Below are 22948 nucleotides of genomic sequence, written 5' to 3'. Positions count from 1 at the left end.
ATATCTGGTCTCTTTTCTTTCCTATGGTTAATAAGCAGGGTTGCAATCTATCAAACCATAAGTTTATGAAGAAGATATTTCTGCTGGTTTTCAAAGCACATTAGTTTTCCTTAAAAACTCTGCCAGTTTCTGTTCCCTCTCTTCTTTTTCCTCTGCACTTTCCTCATGGCTCCTTATAAGAAGCTTGCTAACACAATCCAGCTATCCAGTTCTCATTTAGCTCACTGATAAGGCTGCAAGTGGCATTTGGATGTGCTACGGAAGATCTCAGTTGGCTAGAAAGAGACACTGTACTAAGCAGATGTACAAAAACATGGGGGAAATGTATATCTGAACAAGATAATTAGGAGGAAGTAAAGAAACCTCAAATAAGTAAATTAAAGAAGTTACATTCCAGAGAAAAAGGCAAAATAAAATAGAGAGGCTAAGAACTATTTAAAAAGAGAGTAAGGAGTATCAATGCAGGAAAATGCCACTGGCTAAGAAGAAAGTACATGAACTAAAGCACATGGGAAACACAGGTAAATGGCTCATTTCTGCTTAAAAGCCAATGCACAGTGTGGGAGATTGCAGGCAGTATTCTCCATAAAGATACCTGTGGTCAGAATTCAGAACTGTCAAGGAATTAATCATTGTTCTGAAAGCAGCTCTGCTCTGAGTCAGTGGCACTCAGCACAACAGTTGCTGAAATTGTAACCTAAAATGCAGCCATCAGCTCTGAGAGGTTGGAAATTAGAAGACTTTGCAGATAGTCTGCAATTTCTACTTGAACTCCCATTGTCACAGTAAATTGATAATACTTCTTTTGTACCTTTGCAAGAGCTGCTCACAGGCAAACTAAAGCCAATGACAAAACCATTATTCCCCTACATCTAACACTTAAACAATGGAAAACCTGCATTTTTCTATGTTTTTCCTACTTACCAAGCTATTCAGCCTTCTTTGCACCTTAATACCAATTCTAAACATCAACAAGAAGCCACTGCAATGGCAATTCATGTTAAATATTTTATTTCTTATGATTTACAAATGACATACAAAATTGACACTTTCATACCAAAGTTAAATAAGATGAAGCAATTAAAAGTAATCCATTGTGTGAGTTTCTTCACAGAAAAAATTATAATATGAATATTCAGAAGTATTTAAACTGTTTCTCTGATATTCACATTGAAGGACAAAAATCTTTAAATAGAGAATAATTTTCATTAGCACAATAATAGAAATAAATACAGCAGCACTATACAAAGAAATTGTTAACAGTTCTTAACCATGAATAGTAATTGCAATACAAATCTGTTTGCCACAATGCTGCTTAAAGTTAAAAGTTCCAAGTATTGTCAAACAGCTAAATTTGATCTGCAGGTCACCAAGTGAAGAAGCTCTGCCAAACTATCACAAGGACCGAGTAAAAAGTGTGTTACAATGCAGAATACCTGAAAGCCTAAGCCCTCATGCAAGCACTAGCAAAGAATAATGCACTTTTCATGTCAAAGACCCAGCATTTCCAAATACAGATTTTTATCCTTATCCATAATACAGCAATTTCCTTCCTGGGAAGAAGCTGGGGAAGCAAGCAAAGTTTCAGCAATATCCACAGATAGTGGCATCACAATTTGTACTCTTTATAAGGCTACAGTTGTACACAACAAGCTCACTGAAAGTCTGCCTTTATGTATAGAAATAAACCACACCACCTACTAATGTGATTACCACTACCATTACATTTTACTCCTCTCGTAAATGGATGTTGCTGTTGGAGCTTATCTGACATTACTACAAATATTAGATAAGAACATGACATTTAAAACAGGTCAAGAAAAGTAACAACACTTTGTTTTCTATTGTCTTTTTTTCCCCTAAATCCTGGTTAGAAGTCACTCAAAATCAATGTTCAAGATGTGTCCTGCAGCTCAAGTTTACATCTCTGCACTGAGAAGAGCACACATCTGCAAAGCAGGGCTGTGAACTATTTCCCTTACTTAACAGTATTCTCTAGTTTGAGAAGGAACCAGAATTTACTTGTTTACACTAAATCTGAAACTGCTTTTTACTTCAGTCCTTACTGTTGTTCAGATAACATCACATGTTTCTTTCCTACATAAAGATCCCAGTACATCTTCCAAAGCCCAGTACAACTTCCAAAATCCTTTTGATCTGGAAGAGACACAGCCTTGCATACCAAACACTCCAGGTTTTGAACATTTAACAGTGGCAAAACATTGTCTTCTGCACCTCAGTATTCTAGCTCACTATGGAGGAATACAGAATCTGTTTTTCACCTCTTCACACTGCTGTTAAAGATTCTTTCATTCACAAGAACATGACCCACAAAATTCAGAAGGCTGTTACATAAAGCCAGGATGTAAACCAAGGACAATCCAGGAATTAAGCAAATGCTTAGAAGTGTAATGCATTATTTTAAAGTATTATTAATAAATTTTAAAAATTTTATTTACATTTTGCACTTCTAGTGCAGCAATTCTGTCCTTCCATGTTATGGATACAAATTCCACTTATGAGCTGAGTGTAACAGTTATATTTCTATTTAATGTGTCCATTTAAATACCTCCTTCTCTTTCATAACATCTTCCTGTCATGGAAAACACTGACAGAAGCATTTTATACAATTTTAAGACCATTTTATAAGCAATTACTTGGAATGCAATGCATTTTAATCACTGAACAATGCAGAAAATATTTTTGCACATAGATTTTACAAAAGCACTAAAAATAGAAGTTCGAGTATCATCTCAGTATACAAGGCAAAGAACACACTTATAACCAGGCAGCACAAACATTAGTAGACTTAGGTCTCTGTAATGCCCCACTGGCTGAATCAGATGTGGGTTTTTCGTTCCTCTGGCTCAGTGCACTTTGTACAGTGGATGATCTTGAAGTTCCTCCTGTTAACACACAAACACACACAGGGAGAATGCTTATGCTCAACACAACAGAAAACTTCATGCTATGTTAGTACTCCAACACTCGTTACCCTAGCTCTCAGAATTAATACAAATCAAATCACAGTAAATTGAATACAACTGCAAAAGAGTTGATGATGAGTTGTTTACACATGATCAGGAAAAAAATTCAAGCCTTTGGCTCTTAAACCTGAAGCACATGGTTCTACTGAGATGCGTTGTCTACTTCCCATCTTACACACTGAGTTTCTGAGAAAAACAAGGCTACTATCAGCAGATCTAAATTTTCTGAATGAGAATTTGAACATTCATTGATGTTATTTTGGGGGTTTTGTTTGGGTTTCTTTATCCCTCCTTCTTCTTTAGATAAAGGGTACTGGCAAAATGAGAAATACTTTACTACTAGGATTTCTTTCTTCTTGGAAAAGAGTATTGACAAGACCATTTATTAGAAATTTAGGATGGCAACACAGCAATGCATATAGTAATCGCTTTTGGTGACTAGAAAAATAGTTTTGATGACTTCCATTTGATAAACAATCAATCTAAAGATGATAAAGAACATATTTGCTATTCTTAACAAGTAAGTGCTTCACAATTCTGAATTATAAAAAGATCTTGCAAAGAAATGCAAGAATCTGCAACTTCAAAGTACTTACTTGGAGGACTAAGCTGGCCGAAGGGAGATCTAGCCCTTCTTAGAGAAGGTGAAGAAGTCAGGTAGCCCATCTGGCGGTGATAGTCCCTCAGCTGTTCAGAGCGCTTCATACCAGCTGTTGGTTTCACTGCTTCCAGTCTTTTCAGGAAAGCCTTCATATTGAAGAAAAATGTCATCAAGAAAGAGAAAAAATGAACAAGGTGCTGTAAAACAAACAGTCACAAATTGACTTCTTCTTTGAACTGCAAAAAGCCCCAAAATTTTTAGCAGTACACAACAGGATCTCCTCCTCTGGTGACCAGCATAGGCTACTCTGCTATTCAGTTATTTTCTCAGTGTTATGACACAAATTGTTACTATCCCTTGCACATCATCAGTCCTACTCTGAGTACATCTTTAGTACCTCACTGTTCTCTGTGCTCTATGGTGATATGAAGCAATACGTTTATTTGGTGACTATCACCAAAGGTAGTGAAGAAATGGGCTCCACTCTTCTAATCCGGCCTTCGGTTACTCCTCCCATCTAAATTTCTAGAAGAATGAGAAGTTTGGGTTTTTTTTTAAAATCAGACCATTTTATATTGCTCTATAGGAAGCCCAGACAGGATTACTGACCCCAGTTCTGTGAAACTAATTTCAAAAGCAAAGCACAAACATCTACAGGACTTCATTTTATCCATAATCTAATTTTAAGAGATTCTATTTGAAATCATTGATACAGACATCATTTCCTCTTGTTGAAACTAGCCCTGGAAATCATGGGGCAAGTGATGTATTGGAGTAACTACTTACACAGTATTTTAAAGACACAGTTTCCTATTCTGCATAATTATTTCTACTTGAAACAGAACTTATGGTTTAAGACATTTCAATAATCTAAAAAAAGGACCTGATAAGAGGACAAATTGGGAAATACCCAGCTACATGCAACTTCCAATTAACAACTTCACATTTTTAATATATTGCACTTTTAGTAGTTGCCTCACATAGATCTATTTATTTTCTCTTTTAACTAATTTCAATTTATTTGATAGCTTGCAAACATTAGGCAATGACACAACCTTTGCTGGTTCAGGTTGTGACATGCATCCTATCAACGAGAGAATGCAAACTGTGCTTAGACAAAGTCTCCAAAGTACTAAAGATAACCCTCTTTATAAGATGCATTGTCTAAATATATACTTGGATGGTCAAGAAACTATCACCATTAAACTGCACACTTAGTCATGTACTGATTTTTTTCTTTTTAGTAAGAAATAAATTTACAAGAAGTGACTTAGGAAATAGTATAGTATTCAGGATGCCAGTCGTCATTGTCTAACTATAATAGGAATCTACAAACTCTTGGTAGTTTATGCATGGGCACTGGAAACCTGCACAGAGTGCACAAGAGAGAAAGGACAAGTGACTTTGGCTCAGATGTAACATGTCACAAGTGCTTGCATCAAGTGCCAGCCAGTTCATGGTAAGCAGGAATACCTAAGTAAGCAAAAGTCAAAGGAAGGACTTCAGCTAGAAATAGCTCTTCACTAAAGCCAGTTACAGAACATGAAATGGTAGACTTGTCTCTAAAAGTTATAGCCAACATTTTTCTCACAGCTTCATCCACATCTCCTCATACAACTATAAATGTTTAGACTTGCAGAGATCGCTTATTTTACCTTCAGTATTAAAAATGGAAGCTCTCAATACATTCAGTTCCATCACAAATAGATCAGGTAAACTGTAGAAGTGACTTTCCTGTGAGAGACGAGCATGTTTCAAGTCTGCACTCAATTGTAACAGACTCGCAGAATTTGCATACCTTAACACTGCAGTAATTTCAAGCTTGATTCTGAATACACTAGCTTTTATATAGACATATATATATATGCCTACTTAATTCTAATTTAAATAAAATTGTCTGCTTTTGCTTTTATGCCTGTATTTTGAAAAGTATTGAGTCGCCATTCATGAAGGGAAAAATAAAACAAGCCACAGAAAAAGCAGCTACAGATTCTGTGGTGCAGCAGTGTCTGAAGGAAAGCTTTTCTAGAGAATGAGAAACGAGCTCCTGTGGTTCCCTGCCTTCTGCTGTGGATTGTACCAAGGGCAGGTTAACGTCCATGCTATTTTCAGTTGTGAATTTTGCCATTTGGAAAACAGCCTGCTGCAGGCAGAAACGAACGTACCGGCACAGTGAAACGGCAGCCCTGACCTACTGAATCTGTAACCCAGAACTAGTCTGATTCTTATGGTTTTACTACCAACCCTACAAGCTTGAGGTCCTTATCTGAGGAGTACCTTGAGCAAATATTGTTTTTCAGCCATATATACCAATCTACTAATTATTTTTGTTGTCTTTTTGAGAAACAAACTGAAGAATGCTGATGCTTTCCTTGTTCTCCTAAAGTACCAAATCTCTGGAGTCTTAATCCTGCATCACTGAAGTAAATAGAAATTTCATCATTGATCTCAACAATCAAAGAATCAGATTACAGGACATAACTCAGGTGTTTAGAACCAAATATATGTTCTCAATTAAATTTTAAGGAATTAAAAAAATAAGAGGAACAGACACTAACAGCAGGAATGTTATTAGTTGCTCTAAATTACATTGTAGGTGCTCAGAGCTCTTGATTCAAGCTCAAAACCTATATAGTATCATTGTATGATTGTATCATTGATGACCTCTCATCTTGTCAAAAGACTTCCCTGGCTTATATTTCCCCCATCTTCTTTTACTTTAATACTGACTTTACAGTAAAAGTAGAATATTAAAAACAGTCAAGTCACAGAAGGTGTTCCTGGCATGACTACCTTCTAGGAACAGGATAATCCTTTATAAATCTAGGCATCTGGACATAGATTAGCATCTATAAAGATACTAAAATACATATTGTCAATGATGGAAATGTCAGAAATGCCAACAATTTGAGAACAAAGAAACCCAACATAACCAAAAAACTGCTGCTATATAGTGAGCCAAAAGAAAATCTGCTAATTCAATTTTGGACACATTAGGAGAGCACTGAAGGTAATTCTAAAGCTCTGTCAGAAAAAGAAAAAAACCCCAAACATAAGTAGTACAGACTCTTCTGCAGCTATTTTGAAAAAGGAAGGAAAAAACCCACTGAAAACGTAACACTCAAACTGAGTTCAGAGAGAGGGTTAAAAATTTTACTTTTCCTTGGTTTACTTTGCTTTTTAAAAGTATGAAGGCTTCAGTTTCACCTCCTGTGAATCCTAATCAGCTGACCAGTGTGCCTTGACAGCTGTTCAAATTTATTTATATTACACCTCCTCTAATGTCACTGATGTTAGTGATCACACTGTCCCTTTGCAGAGTCTAGGAGGAAACAGATAACTGCATTCAAGGACAGCTTTCTGTTCTTATCAATAAAAGTATTTGTAATCTTCTTTAATTGCCAGTTGCATTAACTAGCTCTAACCTGACAAACTCCTAACAGTCAGACAACTCTTTAAGGTGCTCAATTTACAGAAAAGTCTTTTTAACTGAACAGTTATCAAGTTTATGTGTGGCTGGCAACACCACAAGGCAAGTAGGTTAAGAGTACAGAAAAGAAAATCCCACAAAATTAAGCACTTTGCAAAGTGTTCAAAATTTTCCTTGAACATGCCAATTAGTCAGTCTTTATTATAATTACCTTAGCAGTGCTAGTCTGGGTCAGGATCTGAAGACCATAAAAATCTGACCACAAAGAGCCTATAGCCTAAATACTATCATCACAGAATTATACTACATTTGTACTGTACTCTAGCATATTTTAGCCATGCACATCTGTGTGCCAATCCCACAGCCTGACAGCTTCCTGTTATGACAAGGCCATGGAAACCTTTTGGCATTGCATTTTTTTCATCTCAGGAATGACCAACATTTTGTCTTTTGGCTTGGCATACACCACCTTTGAACTCCATAAGTGAAAATATTATACAAGATTCTGTGTACTTGAGTTTCTGAGGAGTCGTCAATACAACATGAGTATTTCTGAGTTCCTAAGACCACACATGAGACTACACTGTCTTTCACAACTGCATTTTGCACAGCTTTCTCCTCCTGACTGAGATCAGTGAGACTGAACACAACCATGTAAGTGTGCAGTGTCCAAGGCCTGGTGATGCTCTCTACCTCTGGGGATAGTCCTTGGGGACAGGAAAAAGGGAAGGCAGAGAAAAAGCAGAATGGATTACTTCCAGGGAGGAAAGTACAATGTGCTCAGGTGCAACCCTGATGAACCAGTGGCCCTTCTCCTACTTCTTTCCATGCTGAGAAGTTATTTCCCTTGTTGCAGCACAACACAGTTGGCAGGGCAGGCACAGTGCAGCACAGGATCAAAGGAATATTCTTTGTCCATGGTGTCAGCCAGGTAGGGGGATGGCCAAAAGCACTGTCCCTCCCTTGCCCTTGACTCCCCCACCCAACTATGACAGCACATCTGTACCATGAAATCAAATGGAGACAAATAAATACACATTCCTTTCTGGCAGCACAATAAATGCGTTTCTAAAGGAGATTCAGAATTTCCAGCAGGACAAAGCCAGCTCTGACTGCACGAGAAGAGAAAGTGTCCCTGAAGAATCCTTGTGCTGGTAGAGGCCACTGACTGCAACAAGTGGTGGCCAGAAGCAATAATAAATCTGCAGCACAGAGGACTCAGGAAACCAAGTAAGTGAAAAGAGAAAGCCCTTGCAGAGAAACACAATAAGTGATTTTTGTTTAAATTTGTGTGGAAGGGCCATTATACTGGAACTGGAATCAGAGCTGGATCTATTAGGACTGAGGGTGCAGTTTGTGGGAATAAGATATAAGGGAATGAGGAACATGGAGTCTTATGTGCAGTGAGTCACAACAGCGTGAGGTACAGGAATGCATGGAAAGACCAAATATCCACAAAAACCCCTCATCCCTCCTGATCTAAGGTTTGAGAACTGCCCCTTCCAGAGCTGCTGAGATCTTCCAGCAAAATTCCTAGGTGAACTCAAAAAGTCACTGTTCCCTAGGAATTTGGCTGAACATAGCAGCTTAGCTCACTGAGATCATCTAACAGCTAAATCCTAGCCAGAATTAATGAAAAGGATGAAAAACCCACCAGAAAACACAGAGATATGAATGTCTCCTAAGTTCTGATGAAATTACTGAAGAATGATGTGATTACTGCAAATCAGTATTTCAAGGACCCCAAACACTTCCTTGTATATGCCAAGCATTACATTAATAATAAACCAATAAAAAAACAACAATAAACCATTAAAAGTTTCAATGGCATATAGTCTATTAAGCTCAGTATCTTATTTACAGTGGTGAAAATGATTACTGTATCAATACAAATAGACACACATATATGCAGACATGGGAACCAAGTAATGCATCAGTCACACTTAAGATCCTTTCCACTGAATAGGGACTGAAATTATTTTCAAACACAAGAGTAGAATGTTTTCTGAATCAACAGCATCCTCTATTGGCAAGAGACACACTCTGATCTTGCTAGCTCTGAAAAGCAACCAAAAGTGGGTTCCATTTAAGAAAGCACAGTCAAAAGCAGCAATTACAAAATTTTGGCATTAATTTTAGCAGTCATCTGTTTTGCTAATTGTGCTTTTCCCATAAATTGCTAATCAGTACTTTACTTTTCATCAGAGCAATGCATCTTGCTAATCTGTCATTGCTCTTTCTAACACAGTCTGTGAGAACAAGATATATTTCCTGTACATCTTGGCACCCCTTTCCAAAGCTAGGGAGCACAAAAGCACAGATTCCTCTCTAATTTCCTAAAATTTTACTTACTTTCCTGCATCATTTCTGATACTAAATGCCTGGAAGAGAAATCAATCTTTCTGATAACTGTAAGTACAGGCATTACTCCAAGAATGTTTTGGTGGAACAAATGAACATTTCCATAGCCAAGCTGTTAACCTCATGACAAAAAATTATAAAAGCTGAGCCAACACCAGCAAAAAATAATCTCTGCATCAAAATTCTTTAATCCCCTGCAGAGACTACTGTTGTAGATTTCTATTATTGAATTATTTACAAAACTCTGCATCCTTCTCCAACAAACACTTTAAAAAAGTGTATCAAACACCATATCCTCTATGCAGTACCCTCAGGTCTTGTATAAAAACAAAGATTCCCAAGAAGTAAGAGAAAAAAGATTGATAGAAAAGTTCCACAGAATTACACCAATTCCACCTCTTTAAATTTATGAAGGTGAGGAAAGCTGTTGACCTGAAGAAAACAGGTTCATAAAGCACATACTTTTATCCATATAAAGACAAAAACCCAACATCAATGAGCAGGGTAGGGCTGCTCTTTCATTTACAGTTTCAGAGAGAAGTATGTGACACCTCCAATCTCAAAAGGTAGTGCTACAAAAATCAGTATGTTAAAACTGTGACGCTCTAGGGGTACATACACTTCAAACATAATAAAAATATTAAAGAAATTATAGCAAAGTTAAACAAAATGGAAGAGCTACACTGATGAATCACTGATCCAAAAAAAAGAACAGAATATATCATCCTGAGTTTGGGGAAAAGAATAAACCAAATGCTTTTATAGTCTGAACTAACACAATGTCCTAACATTAATTCTCATATCAAACATGTCCACTCACATTGCTGACAACAACAACTAAACTATAAATGAATAAGTAACTGAACAATACTATTTCTTAGACTTCATGCAACCACCATTCATCTCTAATGCGTACTAAAGCAGCAATATGTGAAATGACTATGTGTTTATATCTACTGCATTTTTGATTCAAAAGTTGCAAAGTTGTGATAGTCTTGAACCAACATTGCAATATATCATAAGAGAAAGAGGTTGTGGCTTTGAGTAAAAAGAAGTGTATTTTAAAATATCCTATACATTCATTTACTGTAATCATCAATTGTTATGCAGTACAGCATATAACTGTGATATCCTGAGGCACTGTGGCACAGCACTTCCTCCCCAACACCTAAGAACATTAACAAGGCTCATGTGGTAGAGCAAGACCCGTTTTCAACACTTGAAATAAACACCATCAACACCCTCCTACTGACCTAAACACATTTCTTTCCCAGCCAATGACAAGTATCACACATCTATAACAAAATCTTGTGCTAAATTCTTTCAGACTTTAAAGTATAATGTGAACTGCAGTCTAGTGGAGCTGAGAAGAAAGTTTCCTAATTTGCAAAGTTTGAACAATCCAGATGTCTGAAAGCTGGAAGAATGAAAGCCTAACAGATTTTCCCAAATACAGTAATCAGTCTTTCTCCATGTTGAATCTGTATCTCTCTGTGTACAGAAAAGGAAATTGTAACCTATACTTACACAGAAGCTAAAAAGTAATATATTACTTCCAGTATACATTTTCCAATTATTTAAACTATAATTGTATGGTTTTTTCAAACACACTGATAAATACATAAGAGATAATAAAATGCTATTACATGTATGTATTTCAATTCAATTACTAAGAGTATCTTATTCAAACCAGTTTTACTTCTATATTTGAGGACTCTGGCAATATCCCTACAAATGTGTCTAAATTTTTGTTTTCCAGTAAAGAAGCTACTGTAATTGCCATTGCATTGTGGCAATCAGAGTGCAACAAATATTCAAAGACAGAGATAGCTATGAATCAAAAACCAGAACTGACACTGACTTTGTATCCTCTGTATTTCAAATATAATGAGTTTGATGCTATCATATTAATTGTTTTATTTTATGCAAGCCTGTTTTTGACAAACTAGCAGTCAGAATGAAGCAGAGTGAACAGTCAGACTGCTGTCCAGTGTTTTGAGTGTGTTAACAATAACGCTCATTCCTCTTAAATTAAACGATACCAAAGAAGAGCAAATGCATATAAACTGAAATCTACTTCCATCTGAAAAAACCCCATCATTACTCCCACCTCTCTCCCAAAAATCCAAGAAACTCACCCATAGGAACAATTATTCCAACACCACAGTAATGGAAATTTATTGAAGACTTATTGCAGTAAATGTCCATGTGTTGCTTCATCAATCTTCTAAATATTTAGCAACAGCTCATCTGACAAGAGATAGTCCTTCTCAATTTACTGATCCACATCCACCCTGAAAACTTACCAGGTTTTCCCTTTCAATCCTCTGCTGCTCTTTTTGCCTGTTGAGGGCACTGTGGTACAATCTGGCTGGTGGTACAGACACCTTCTTCAGCGTGCTGCTTCTCCTTGGCCTTGCAGACTGTCTGGACAGCTCCTTCAGCAGCCTCTGGTTTTCCCGATCAATCTGCCTTACTTCTTCATTTGTGAAAGAGAAATTTTTCCTTACTCCTTTAGATGGCAGATCGATGGTTAGTTTTTGTTCTTTTTTATCCAACTGTAAGAAAGCTTTAAAATAGCAAAAGGTGAAATAAACAAGGAGATTAGAAAACACAGCTTCAGGAACCCAGGAGTAAACATAAACCAGAACCAAGAATTAAAACATAAATTAGTATTTAGATGTTTGCCATAAAAAAAATTTAAACTTTGCTCCCGAGTTTATCTAAGGCATCCATCTCAGTTAAGAGGCAGAACAGACACAATGTTTCAAACAGAAAACTTACACTGGGGAAGCCTGACACAGAGGCACAAAGTGCACTTCCTGAAGTGATTTTGTTGAAACTTAACTCCTAAAGCAATTCTACATCGTGTTGGTGGAGGAAATGCAAAGGGAATGGTGAAAAGTAAATTGAATGGATGGAGAGAAATGAATGAGCACATATAACAAAGAAAAATTACTGGGGCATGGAAATTTAAAACAGTAAGCAAACAACAATCAAATAATGACAATAAGGTATCAAGACAAAGAATGCACACTTAAAAATACACAGCAACTTGATGAGCACAATTGCAAGATAACTGGAAAAGTTCACTCTCAGCCAGAGCCAGCTATATTTATTACAGTTCCACTGGAGTTTGCTGTTGACCTATTTCTAAGCCTTTGCTTTCTAAAGCTCTGCAGCAGGTCTTCTGGCAACTGCTGTGTGAGAGTTTTGCTGTCATGGTGTTACCCCATCAAACCACTGCATTAGCTGTGGTACAGGAATGGCAGTACCTGGTTAGATTAGACAGATTTTTGGAGCTGAGACACAGACAAAAAAAGCCTTACTTGTGCCATTCCCCACACTCCTCCAATATCACAGCGCCTTCAGAAGACATCCCTCATTCTTACCCCTAGAAGTCCACACAGGCAAAAAAAGCATTCAAAGCAGAAAGAAAAAAAAAAAAAAACCAAACCCAGGCAGGCAGTAATATTTCCTCAGCAAACACTTCTGCATTAGCAATTTGTTCGCAAGAGATGTCTGAGGCAGCCTAACAGTGAAGAAAACTCAAAGAATGAAGAGCATTTTCTCACTTCAAAATGAAATGAAATCTTTCTTGCAGTATCTCAACTGATTTTATTTCAGAATTGATGCAAGTAAATGTTGCTACTTTCTTTGAGAAATTTAAGAACTGTATTCAAAATGAAAAACCCAAACATTTAATGAATTTCAACATTCATCTAGAAATTAGTAAAGTTGCAGTATCAGCATACTAGCCAATACAGACAAGAACTGTCCCTAGGCAGTTCTAACTGTGAGGTTGCCCACAGCAGCAAATTCTGCTTTTGCTTGTCAAGAGAAGATGGAAATCACCTCAAAACCAATGTAAACTAGTGCAGATCAAGTGTGCCAACCAACAGGTTAATACAATATAAATGTCTTGAGAAACATCTCTGCAGTTTAGTAAGTTATTCTCAAGGTAAAACTAGTACAGCCATCAACACCATTGGAGGAGACAAACCTGGAATGAGACTCATCTGGATAAGCCTACAAGGGACAAAGAAATGCAAAGAAAATAACAAGAGCTGCACAATTCACATCAAGCTGCAGCATACATCTCAGTAGAAAATATTACAGGATGCCTTTATTGGAACAGGCAAAATCAGCATTGCAGAACACAGCCAGATGACAGTAAATTGAACAACAAGCTGAAGAAGATATCATGTCACATAATTGATAATTGTATTATTATGGAGCTTTTGCCTTATATTTGTAGCACCTCATGGGTTAAAGAGGACTGCATGTCATATGCAAAAGTGGAAATACAGTTGAGACAAAGAACAGTTGTTAAACTCAAGTTTTGACCTAGTCTTGTGGCATCAATGCTATTGATGATGAAGTTTATTACAGGAGACATTTAAATATCTGAATGACTGTCAGCACAAATTTCCAACAATTATTTTGCCTCTGTGGAAGGTGCCAACTAGTCAAAAAACTTAAAGCAATTGCATTCTGGATAAATACTTTTTCAGGTACAAATACGTGTTTCATGCCTTCACTGGTCAGTGACTTTTAATTCACTATTAGATAGCAAGTTATACTTTGGCAGAGACTTTATATCCTTTTGGTGTAACTATGAACTGTAGGCAGTAAAGAGATTAAAAATGCTTCAAGGTAATTATTTACAACCTATTTTCTGACTTGTTCACTTTTCTGGTAAACTGCTGTCAGGTGTGATGAAAAAATAAAACCAGAGCAATGACATGGAACAAAGGCCTTTCCCTTTTACTCCAAAGCTGGTCAGTAAATGCTACTAGAAACAATGATTCAAGGAACCCTGGAGCAATTGCTACACACAGGGCTCAAGAAGCACTGCTTTACTTTGTCACTCAGATGTCCTGGGGACAGTGGTATGTAACTTCTGTAGCATTAAACACCCCCTAGTTTATCAGAAGCTCTCTAGAGTGAATACATATCTATGTACATATCCATGCATTGCTCTACTGGATACTACTTATATACACAAGGACAAAATGTTACTAACCTTACTCTCATCTTCCAGCTTCTTCAGCCACATCCCCCTCAACACGGACTTTTTGTTTTTTCATTCATCTCTTCTTCCTTTTCCTAGCCTTTTTCCTTTGAATATATATCACTTCTAGAGTGCTTCATTGACACCTTTTATCACCTCACCACAAAGACAGCCTTTCCCACCTGTGTCAGCAGGAAGACTCCACCCCACTTTCTTCCATATATTGTTCATTCTTAGCCTCATTATTATGTATTTATTCTTAATGTAGAAATTGACTTTACTACTGACAACAGCTTTCTGGCAACTTTTGAGGTTGAGAGCTTGCTAACAGTCATAATATTGAATTTATCACAACTCAAGAGAAATATATTAATACGGAGAAAGAATTAAGAACACCCCAAAGGTTCTGCTGTGAAGTTACTCAGTGAAGCCTTAGCAGACAACTGCCAAAACCCAGTAAATGATCTATTGACAGATGGCTAAATTACAGAAGATTCATTAATTTTGCATCAGAAGTTCAGACCCAATGCAACACATACAGCAGCAAGTGTTTTTTCAAGGGGATGGAATGAAATTACCAATCTAAAACTCTCCAGTTCCTGAAATGATCTTTTTACTATTATCCTTCTCTATGACCCAAGAACCCATTTGAAACTTTACAACTAGCTTTTTGCTGCAACACTGCTGCAATACACCAAAGCACTGGATCAGGTAACACAGTAAAAGTACCTGGTTTGTTGTTCTTCAAACTGTTAATTAACTGGAGTTGTGCTTTACTTGGTTAAGATCTATGCTTAGGAAGAATTTAATCAGCAAACACCATAGCAAAGCAAACCATAACTCACTGGACCCTACCCATAAATTGTCTTTTTTAAGCCACACAAATGCAACACTGATCTGCAAAGGAACTGTGTCACAGGAGAGTCTAAAGCTTAGTAGAAAAACAAGACAACACAATGTATACTGTGTAATTTCTGTGAAAGAGCACCACTAATACTACAGCATGCATATTCCTAACCAAATAGGCAGAAGAAATCACGACTCCTTAAATGATGTTCAAATAAGTCACAGAAGCAATATAGAAAGCAGCAGGGAAAAACTTCTCTAGATCTCCCTGAAGCAGGGGTGATTCTTTCCATGGTTCAGAAATATGCTTCTGACCCCTGAATTTCAAATCAGCAGTAATAGTTACCACTGCTTCCAATCACCAAACTGAAAATCTGTCCAACCTGCCTCTGCAAATCACCATTTATACAGCATCATATTCCTATTCTCCACACACTTGCTATGACAGAAAAGTAGGTAATCCACAGCAGAATGTATGTCCATTATGCACTGAATGCATACTACCACTCATTGGCAACACTGCTTTCACGGCAAAGACAGTAGGTGTCTAAGTGAGGTCAGCACACACCCACAAAACCAGAGACAATTCACTAACAAGAAACAAAAAAAAAAAGGTAAGATTCCAAATGCTATTAAATACTGAGAGCACAGTTCATGTTATATAACTCAGGTGTTTGAGTTCATAGTTATTTCAATGATTTATTCATCATTCACCCACACTACTCTTTAATCACAGAGCCTAAGTGTTTGAATAGTCAGGTATACCTGACTATTTTTGCAGTGGCCACTGACAACATGAGATAACACTACAGTTTTAAGGTTATCATTTAAGCTTCTAAAGAGTTTGTAAGTCTTGGAACAATTAAATATGATTTACCTCTCATATATGTATTCTATCAGTGGGTAATTAGTAACTTAACTAAACCACTAGTTACTTTCATTGTCAGTCAGACCTTAAATATAATTTGGGGTAGATGATAAATAAGCAGCAACATTTGCATAACAACTTGCACAGTGTAGAGCCTACTTCTCATTTGCTGGTAAGCAGGAAAAGAAAATTCCCTGGTATTCACAGGATTTCTATGAAAGCTGGTTTCCATGGAGAGATACCTGACTTTTTTTTAAGCCATAAACAAGCTGTTTATTGCTTTCAACTTCTAAGCATTGAAATAACCTTGCAGAATGAAAAAGGCCAAACCTTATATAAAATATAATTAGCAAGTCAAATGCATTAGGACAGGATGATACAGCCATCCTAACAGTATTAAGGCTAAAATGAAAATCATGTATGTTTCAGGGTATCTTTTGCAATCCCAATATAAACGGCTTCAATGCTTACACTTGACTGATATTTTATTTTATATTGCTACACTACCTACATGTGCAAAAGAATTAAATAAATCAGTTCTTCATCAATATCCAATAGTTTAAGAGTGAAACTATTTCCCTGTGGTATCTCTAAACAAATACTTCCTATAACATCCACTATTGCAGGCCACAGAGCTCTTTAAAATGGATTTTGGAGAATTAAAGATTTGGTGGGGTTTTTTTTAAGAAATGGACAATGTCCTTTTCAGGTACAAATTTCCCTATTTAAACATGCTAAAATAGGGCTGCTATTTATTTCTGGATATCATGAGAAAGATATCTTAGAGGTGTTGGACTTTTCCCCTCCATAATTACAAAGTTTCTCAAGAATGTGAGGGAAGCCTCTATCTCTCCATAATCTCACAGATTTTCAATCTCTTCTGAAACTCTAAACATATGAACAAGCTAGCAATTGCTGTTCTACCTCAAAATGAGTTTCTAGGCCTGTGAAAACCAAGCATATGAATACACACACATATGGAAAATTAGTTCAAACTCTGAACATACACACTAAAGAGAATTCCATAGAACAGCTATATATGCTTAGTTCAACTCTACAGTTTGGGTGTGTGTATATTGCAGAGTCTCCTTTAAATTTAGATACTGCTTAGCAGTTTTTCTACAAATACAGTAGTTCAGCATGAACGAGCACACAGATAACATACCCCTGAAGAGAACAAAGTTTCAGTTATCAAAATTTGCTCTATTTCCTGAGTGACAAATTACATGAAAAAAAAAAAGTTGAAGTGATTGCTTCATGTTGAGTTGAAGCTGCTATTTAATTTTCTACAATAGATTTTATTCAGAAACACAGAGCTTTTTACTTTTATAATCATGACATTTATATTAGAGGTTCCTCTGTGAAAAGCTCTATATTTTAAAAATCTAAGGCATAGAAGAGGCAAAAAGACTTATCAGCACAGAGGTCAGTGAGAGCTTCAAGGATAGAACTTCAGTCTGGCAAACTGCCCTACTTACCCCAGCACACCGCCTCCTCAAGTTAATAATAGCTAATACCATGGATTTACAGACTAATTCTCACAGACACTTCTGTAAAATAAGCAGCTATCAACCCCATTTTACAGAGAAGAAAACACAAAGTACTAAGTTCTTTAGCACTGTATATACCTCGTGCTATCTCACTGTATTGATACCAAGCAAATTTAGATAAAGAGACACACAGCAATTTTAGCAGACAACTCTGTTCTGGACTACAGAAATCATGAGATCTGTCTAGAGACAGAGCAAATCTGTAGCATAATGGGTTGAGATAGATGAGTGCTTAGTTCACACTCATATACTTAACCCATCTCTTTATCTGCATAATAATCAAGACATAGGATCAGGCAAAATAGCATCAGAAAATTTCCCAATTAATTTTATTCCCAGCTTTCTAACATGGTGATTTATAAAATTGCCTTCAAAAACAATCTTTTACAATCTATTTCTTTGCATTGTCATACTTAATTCCCTTTTTGTGTTCAGATTACTCAAGAGTACAGCAGAGGAAATAGCTCTGACATTTTTTATTAGTATAGGTTTAGAATATTGCTTTCAGTTATTACTTTCCTGAAATATCTGTAAGGTTTATAGCAAAATGGAAACATCATGGAATCACAAAACAATTGCATACAAAGATCTATATAACATCATGAAACAACAGAAAAACTGTATTTCTACCTGAAAATTTATAATCACTGCTATCAGCACTACCCACCTAAAAACAATCAAAGTGCAATAAAGAGCAGGGAAACTATGAGATTTCCAACTAGAATTGTGTTGTGAGATTTCACCTTATTAAGAAACGTGTAATAGAAAATTTGGCTTTTATCAAGAACAAGCATAGCTTTAGGAGTTGTAAAGACATGATAAATATTTGTCTAATATAATTTTTAAATGCTTACAAATGAATAATTTTCAATACGAAAACAAGTAAAGGACATAAAAAGCAAACACTTTTTCAATTACTTTTACATTTAAAAGCAACAGTTTCTAAACGCTTTAAATTAATTCTGCTTTAAGATACAAACCACCTTGCTGCCTCTAATAACCAGACTCTTGTGCTAGTCCAAAACTTGTTCTTTGAACAAGTTTCTTTCTTGCAAAAAGAAATTTGTTCAAAGAAACAAATTTTTTGTTCTTGCAATTCTTTTTTTAATACAAGAGATTCCAGAGCTCCCAAATGTATGCACTGATGATGTGAATAATCATACAAAATTAATTACTGTGTGCCCCATAGAAACAACATAGTAACAGATCACATGGAAATTTTTCCAAGTGTCTGGGGACTTTGGGAAATTAAACTTGTATAACTGCTGTAAATGCTTGGGTCCAGCTATATTACAAGAATATTTGAAAAAAAATTAAATAAAATGCTTCATCAGTATAAAGTACTGGAAGAATATTATGCTTTAAAACCAAATAAAGATTATTTAAGTTTTTTTCATGCACTCAGGTCTGGGCTTGCAGTGTTCTCACTTGAAGCAACATTTATGCCTATGCAGTTCTGATGAACATTTAATGGAGACTGGTGGGCAGGAGAAAATGATTTGCACTTTTTTTCCCCTAATGTGTACAAAAAAAATCTGCAAGCAATAACTCAGAATAAGATTAGCTCCTATTTTCCCAGACTAGTTACTTTCCACCATTAATAATTCTGCCCCATTTAAACTTCAAAATGACCAAACTAATTAAGCTATGTTGTGCTTGCTGATTTAGAGAGGCACTTGGGAGTAATATACACATTAATCAGGAACATTAGCTGCTAGACCATATAAATTCTACTCAGAACTGGTTTTCAGTTTTGATAAAAAACTGAAAACTCTGTTCCTCTCCCCAACAGAGATTCATCTCTGAGAATACCTACTCTGAGCAACAATATCCATTTGTTTCAGGGATGAGATGAATCCATTGGTAATCACTGGTTATTAAATAGCTTCTTGCTAATGGGGAACAAATAAGGACATAGGACATCATAATTTCAATTGCCTAGCAACAATTCTTCTGACGTCATGTTTTGACAACTGGTTGGAATTGTTTCTAGTATGAAAGAATGAAGCTGTCAGGGATGAGAAAAAGCTCTACCTTTCTTGATTTGCTAGTGTTGCTTTTCTTATCATCAGAAGAATTTCCATACAAGTAAAATCCTCAGTTCTAACTTATAGGCAAGTTGAACTAAGTGTACAATACATTCTAAATCCTTCTTCACTAGAAGCTCAGTCTGGCAAGGTGCAAAGTGAAGAAACACAACACATGCAGTTTTAGTTGTGCCAGGCTTACTTCAACACAGCAAACCTGACTTGGAATGTACCAGACCTAAACTGCAAGAGGCTTTCCTCACTTGAGATCAGCAGATTTCTTGATTCAAGCCTTTTTTATTCCACAGATTTTAGTACTGAAAACTCTGGGGCATGAAAACAAATGCAAAAGCACCATGTAGACCTTAAAATGTGCACCTGAGATCATCCATGGCATTCTTACCCCATATAATAAAGGTGTGCAATGAGTGCAGGCAAAGAGATTGCAAATTTTCTTAGGCTTCATTATTAAGATTGTTAAAGTCTATTAGCCAGAAGCAACCACTCGAGTTTTAGTAAAGATTATCTGCTATTTTTCTTTTTAAAACACCTTTACTCACCCTATGGTATTTTAGAAGTCAGACACCTAGTTCAGAAAAGAACTTCCAATACTCCTGTTTAATTATCAAAAAGGTACTAGAAGTTTAAGTATATGAATATCATTTATAATGCAATGAAATTTTTATTGTCTTTCAGTCTTGGAGGTTGATAATCCAGCCTTTCAACAGAAAGGTTGATTCTTTAATTTAGATATTAAATTGTGCCATAGTTCAGTACACCTTAAGATCCATGTGCAGTTTCATTGCCCAATTTATTAATATATCAGACCTTTTTTAGATTCACCCTGTCTGTGTATCTTACATCTGGGTATATGCAAACCAATGCATGGTTCTTTTCTCTACTGCAGAATCAGAACTATTACACAGAGAAGAATTGCAAGAATTAGATCAACACCACTTAAACAGCAATCAGTTTTAAAAATACACATGGTGTATGAGAATCCCACTCTCTCTGTGTATTAGAAGCCAGCTGCTCTCAACAAGTGGCAGATGCTGTATTTTGTAAAAATAAAATTTAAAAATCACCTTTCAGAAGCTGATTCAGGTCCATGGCATCATGCAATACTTTTCGACTATATCTGCGATCAAACTCGGAATCTAATGAAAAAAATACAGATACAAGATTGAATTTCCCAGCCCCATAGGTTTTGCACATTTAGCGTTGTACTTAAATTCTCCAAATTACCATATAATTCTTGGTTCACATTTTCCTGTCTCTTTACTTTTAGTTTCTTATCATTTGATGCTACAAATTCAAAGGACTGGATAGGACTGATGTCTGGAGTTGACAGAGGTGTTACGTCAGTCACTGTGTCTTCAGACTCCTCCAGGTCATCACCAAGCTTTGGTTTTCCTTCTGCTAATTTCATTGCTGACTTGAATTTTTGTTTTGGAGACAGAAGAGCATTTCTACAAGCATTCCTTTTTGGGGAAGAATGAGATAAATCTGATAAACAGCTATCAGAATCTGTGTCAGAACCATCTGTGTCTGAGCTTGAGGATGACGATGACGAGGACGAGGAGGAGGAGGAAGAGGAGGAGGAGCTGAATCCATATTTTTTGCTAGCCTTTTTTGTGTTTGGTTGCTTAGCTGACTTTGGTCTAACCTGTTTTTTGCCATCATCGCTACTGTCTTCTTCATCTGTATAATAATCTTCTTCACCTTCTTTAACTATTTTAGGAATTCCAGCAGGAACAATCTCCTCTGCCCCTCTATTTGCTGCAGGTGTTGCTCCAGATGTACCTGCATTCTCTGCAACCAGAGAAACTGTCAAAGAGGGAGCTTCTTCACTAGGACCTTTGCTATTTTCTGGGGACTGATCCCTTTGTAAATCTATCTGCTTTTCTTCACTTTTCTCCTCACAACACTTTTCATCCTTTGAATTAGAAACCAAATCAGTGTCTGCAAGAGCTGCCTTTGTACTTCCTTTGTCTACATGTTCACCATTTTCTTCAGCTTTCTTTTTCTCTTCCTCAAAGTCGCTGTCAAAGAAGGCATGATCCACTTCACCATCTGATATGTCTTCAAAGCGGTCCATAACAAAATATGAAGTGTCACCTGCAAGCATCAGAAAACATTTCCAATTATTTGTGCAAAAACAGACCCAAATACACTTTTAGTATAAGAGTTTTGCTCTTCATTCTTTTAGCTCTAGTAATCTATAATTCTGCAATTAATTTCATGAAGTTGCTAAAGACAATTTCATAGTGAGTTCAGTGAAAAAATTTAGTGCCAGCTTATTGCACACAGCTCATATGTTAGACCAGACAGCTTTACTTTAGCCAACCCATCACAATTTCCAAACTATTACTTCTAAGCAAATTTGTCAAACACCCTTAGTGGTTAAAAAACCTTAACTATTACAAACAAGCAATTAACATGTCTTATTTTTTCCCTTTAAGGTAGAGCCATTTGAAGCTAGAGCCACTTTATGAGCTATCATTAGCTGGAATTTTATATTCTAAACCTTGTTAGTATGTCACCATCTTGGCTGACACAGCCATACACACTGCAGACGTTCAGTACTTACAATTAGGAGAAATTTCAATTTACATTGAAAGATCCATGGCTCCAAGGTTAAATTGACAGATTGTGGGTGTGTCAGTGTTCACGTTTTAGTTTAGACAAGGAGCTTGCTTTGCTGTAACTCACACTCCACAGTACAGTAGGGAAACTTAATTCTTTCAAATGAACCTAGACTTTTAAAAGTGTGATCCAGGCATGAAACCAGTGCATTTAAAACAGAAGTTACCATTCAGGCCATGGGACCAGATCATGGCTAGTCCAAATACATAATATTGCAGACATCAGGACCTCAGTGTTAACCATTACGTTCTACAAATCTGCTCCTATTATGTCCTACTTCTTACAGAATTTTATGGTGTGTGATCTTATGCACGTGGCAGGACGATACAAAAGTTTCCACTCATTAGTAGTATACATATAGTGAAAATAAAAAAATCTCAACACCCCACAACCAAACAGAATCAGCCAGTATCAAAGACTACCAGTCCCATCTAGCCAGAGGCACTTTTCTCCTACTCTTTACAACAGATTTCACTGTTGAAATAATTTAGTAAGCTACAATCAATAAATATGTAACATTCTTTAGACCCAAGAAAATCAAACATGAAGACAGTGGAAGCAACCATGCAAGGCCAGAGAACCAGAATATTTTACAGGATGGATGGTCTCCCTTAAACC

At 36.4% G+C, this 22948-nt stretch overlaps 1 protein-coding gene across 1 annotated transcript in view; it reads right to left on the bottom strand.

Moving 5' to 3' along the window:
- Positions 1–994: 994 nt before the first annotated feature.
- CFAP97 (cilia and flagella associated protein 97) overlaps positions 995–22948 on the bottom strand; it is a 29521-nt gene continuing 7567 nt past the window's right edge. The window contains exons 2-6 of the mRNA XM_054292586.1: positions 20930–21802; positions 20770–20841; positions 11686–11948; positions 3584–3734; positions 995–2906 (exon numbers count right to left, since the gene is read on the bottom strand). Of these exons, the coding sequence (XP_054148561.1) occupies positions 2779–2906; positions 3584–3734; positions 11686–11948; positions 20770–20841; positions 20930–21782 (1467 nt within the window). The 5' untranslated portion in view covers positions 21783–21802 and the 3' untranslated portion in view covers positions 995–2778. The remainder of the gene's footprint in view (positions 2907–3583; positions 3735–11685; positions 11949–20769; positions 20842–20929; positions 21803–22948) is intronic.

Source organism: Melozone crissalis, unplaced genomic scaffold, assembly GCF_028551555.1.
Source record: "Melozone crissalis strain CALT ecotype California unplaced genomic scaffold, PUWL_Pcris_2 ptg000006l_1, whole genome shotgun sequence".
NCBI lineage: Eukaryota > Metazoa > Chordata > Aves > Passeriformes > Passerellidae > Melozone > Melozone crissalis.
Note: the sequence above shows the minus strand (reverse complement) of the source record. Positions and strands in the feature narration are given on the sequence as shown.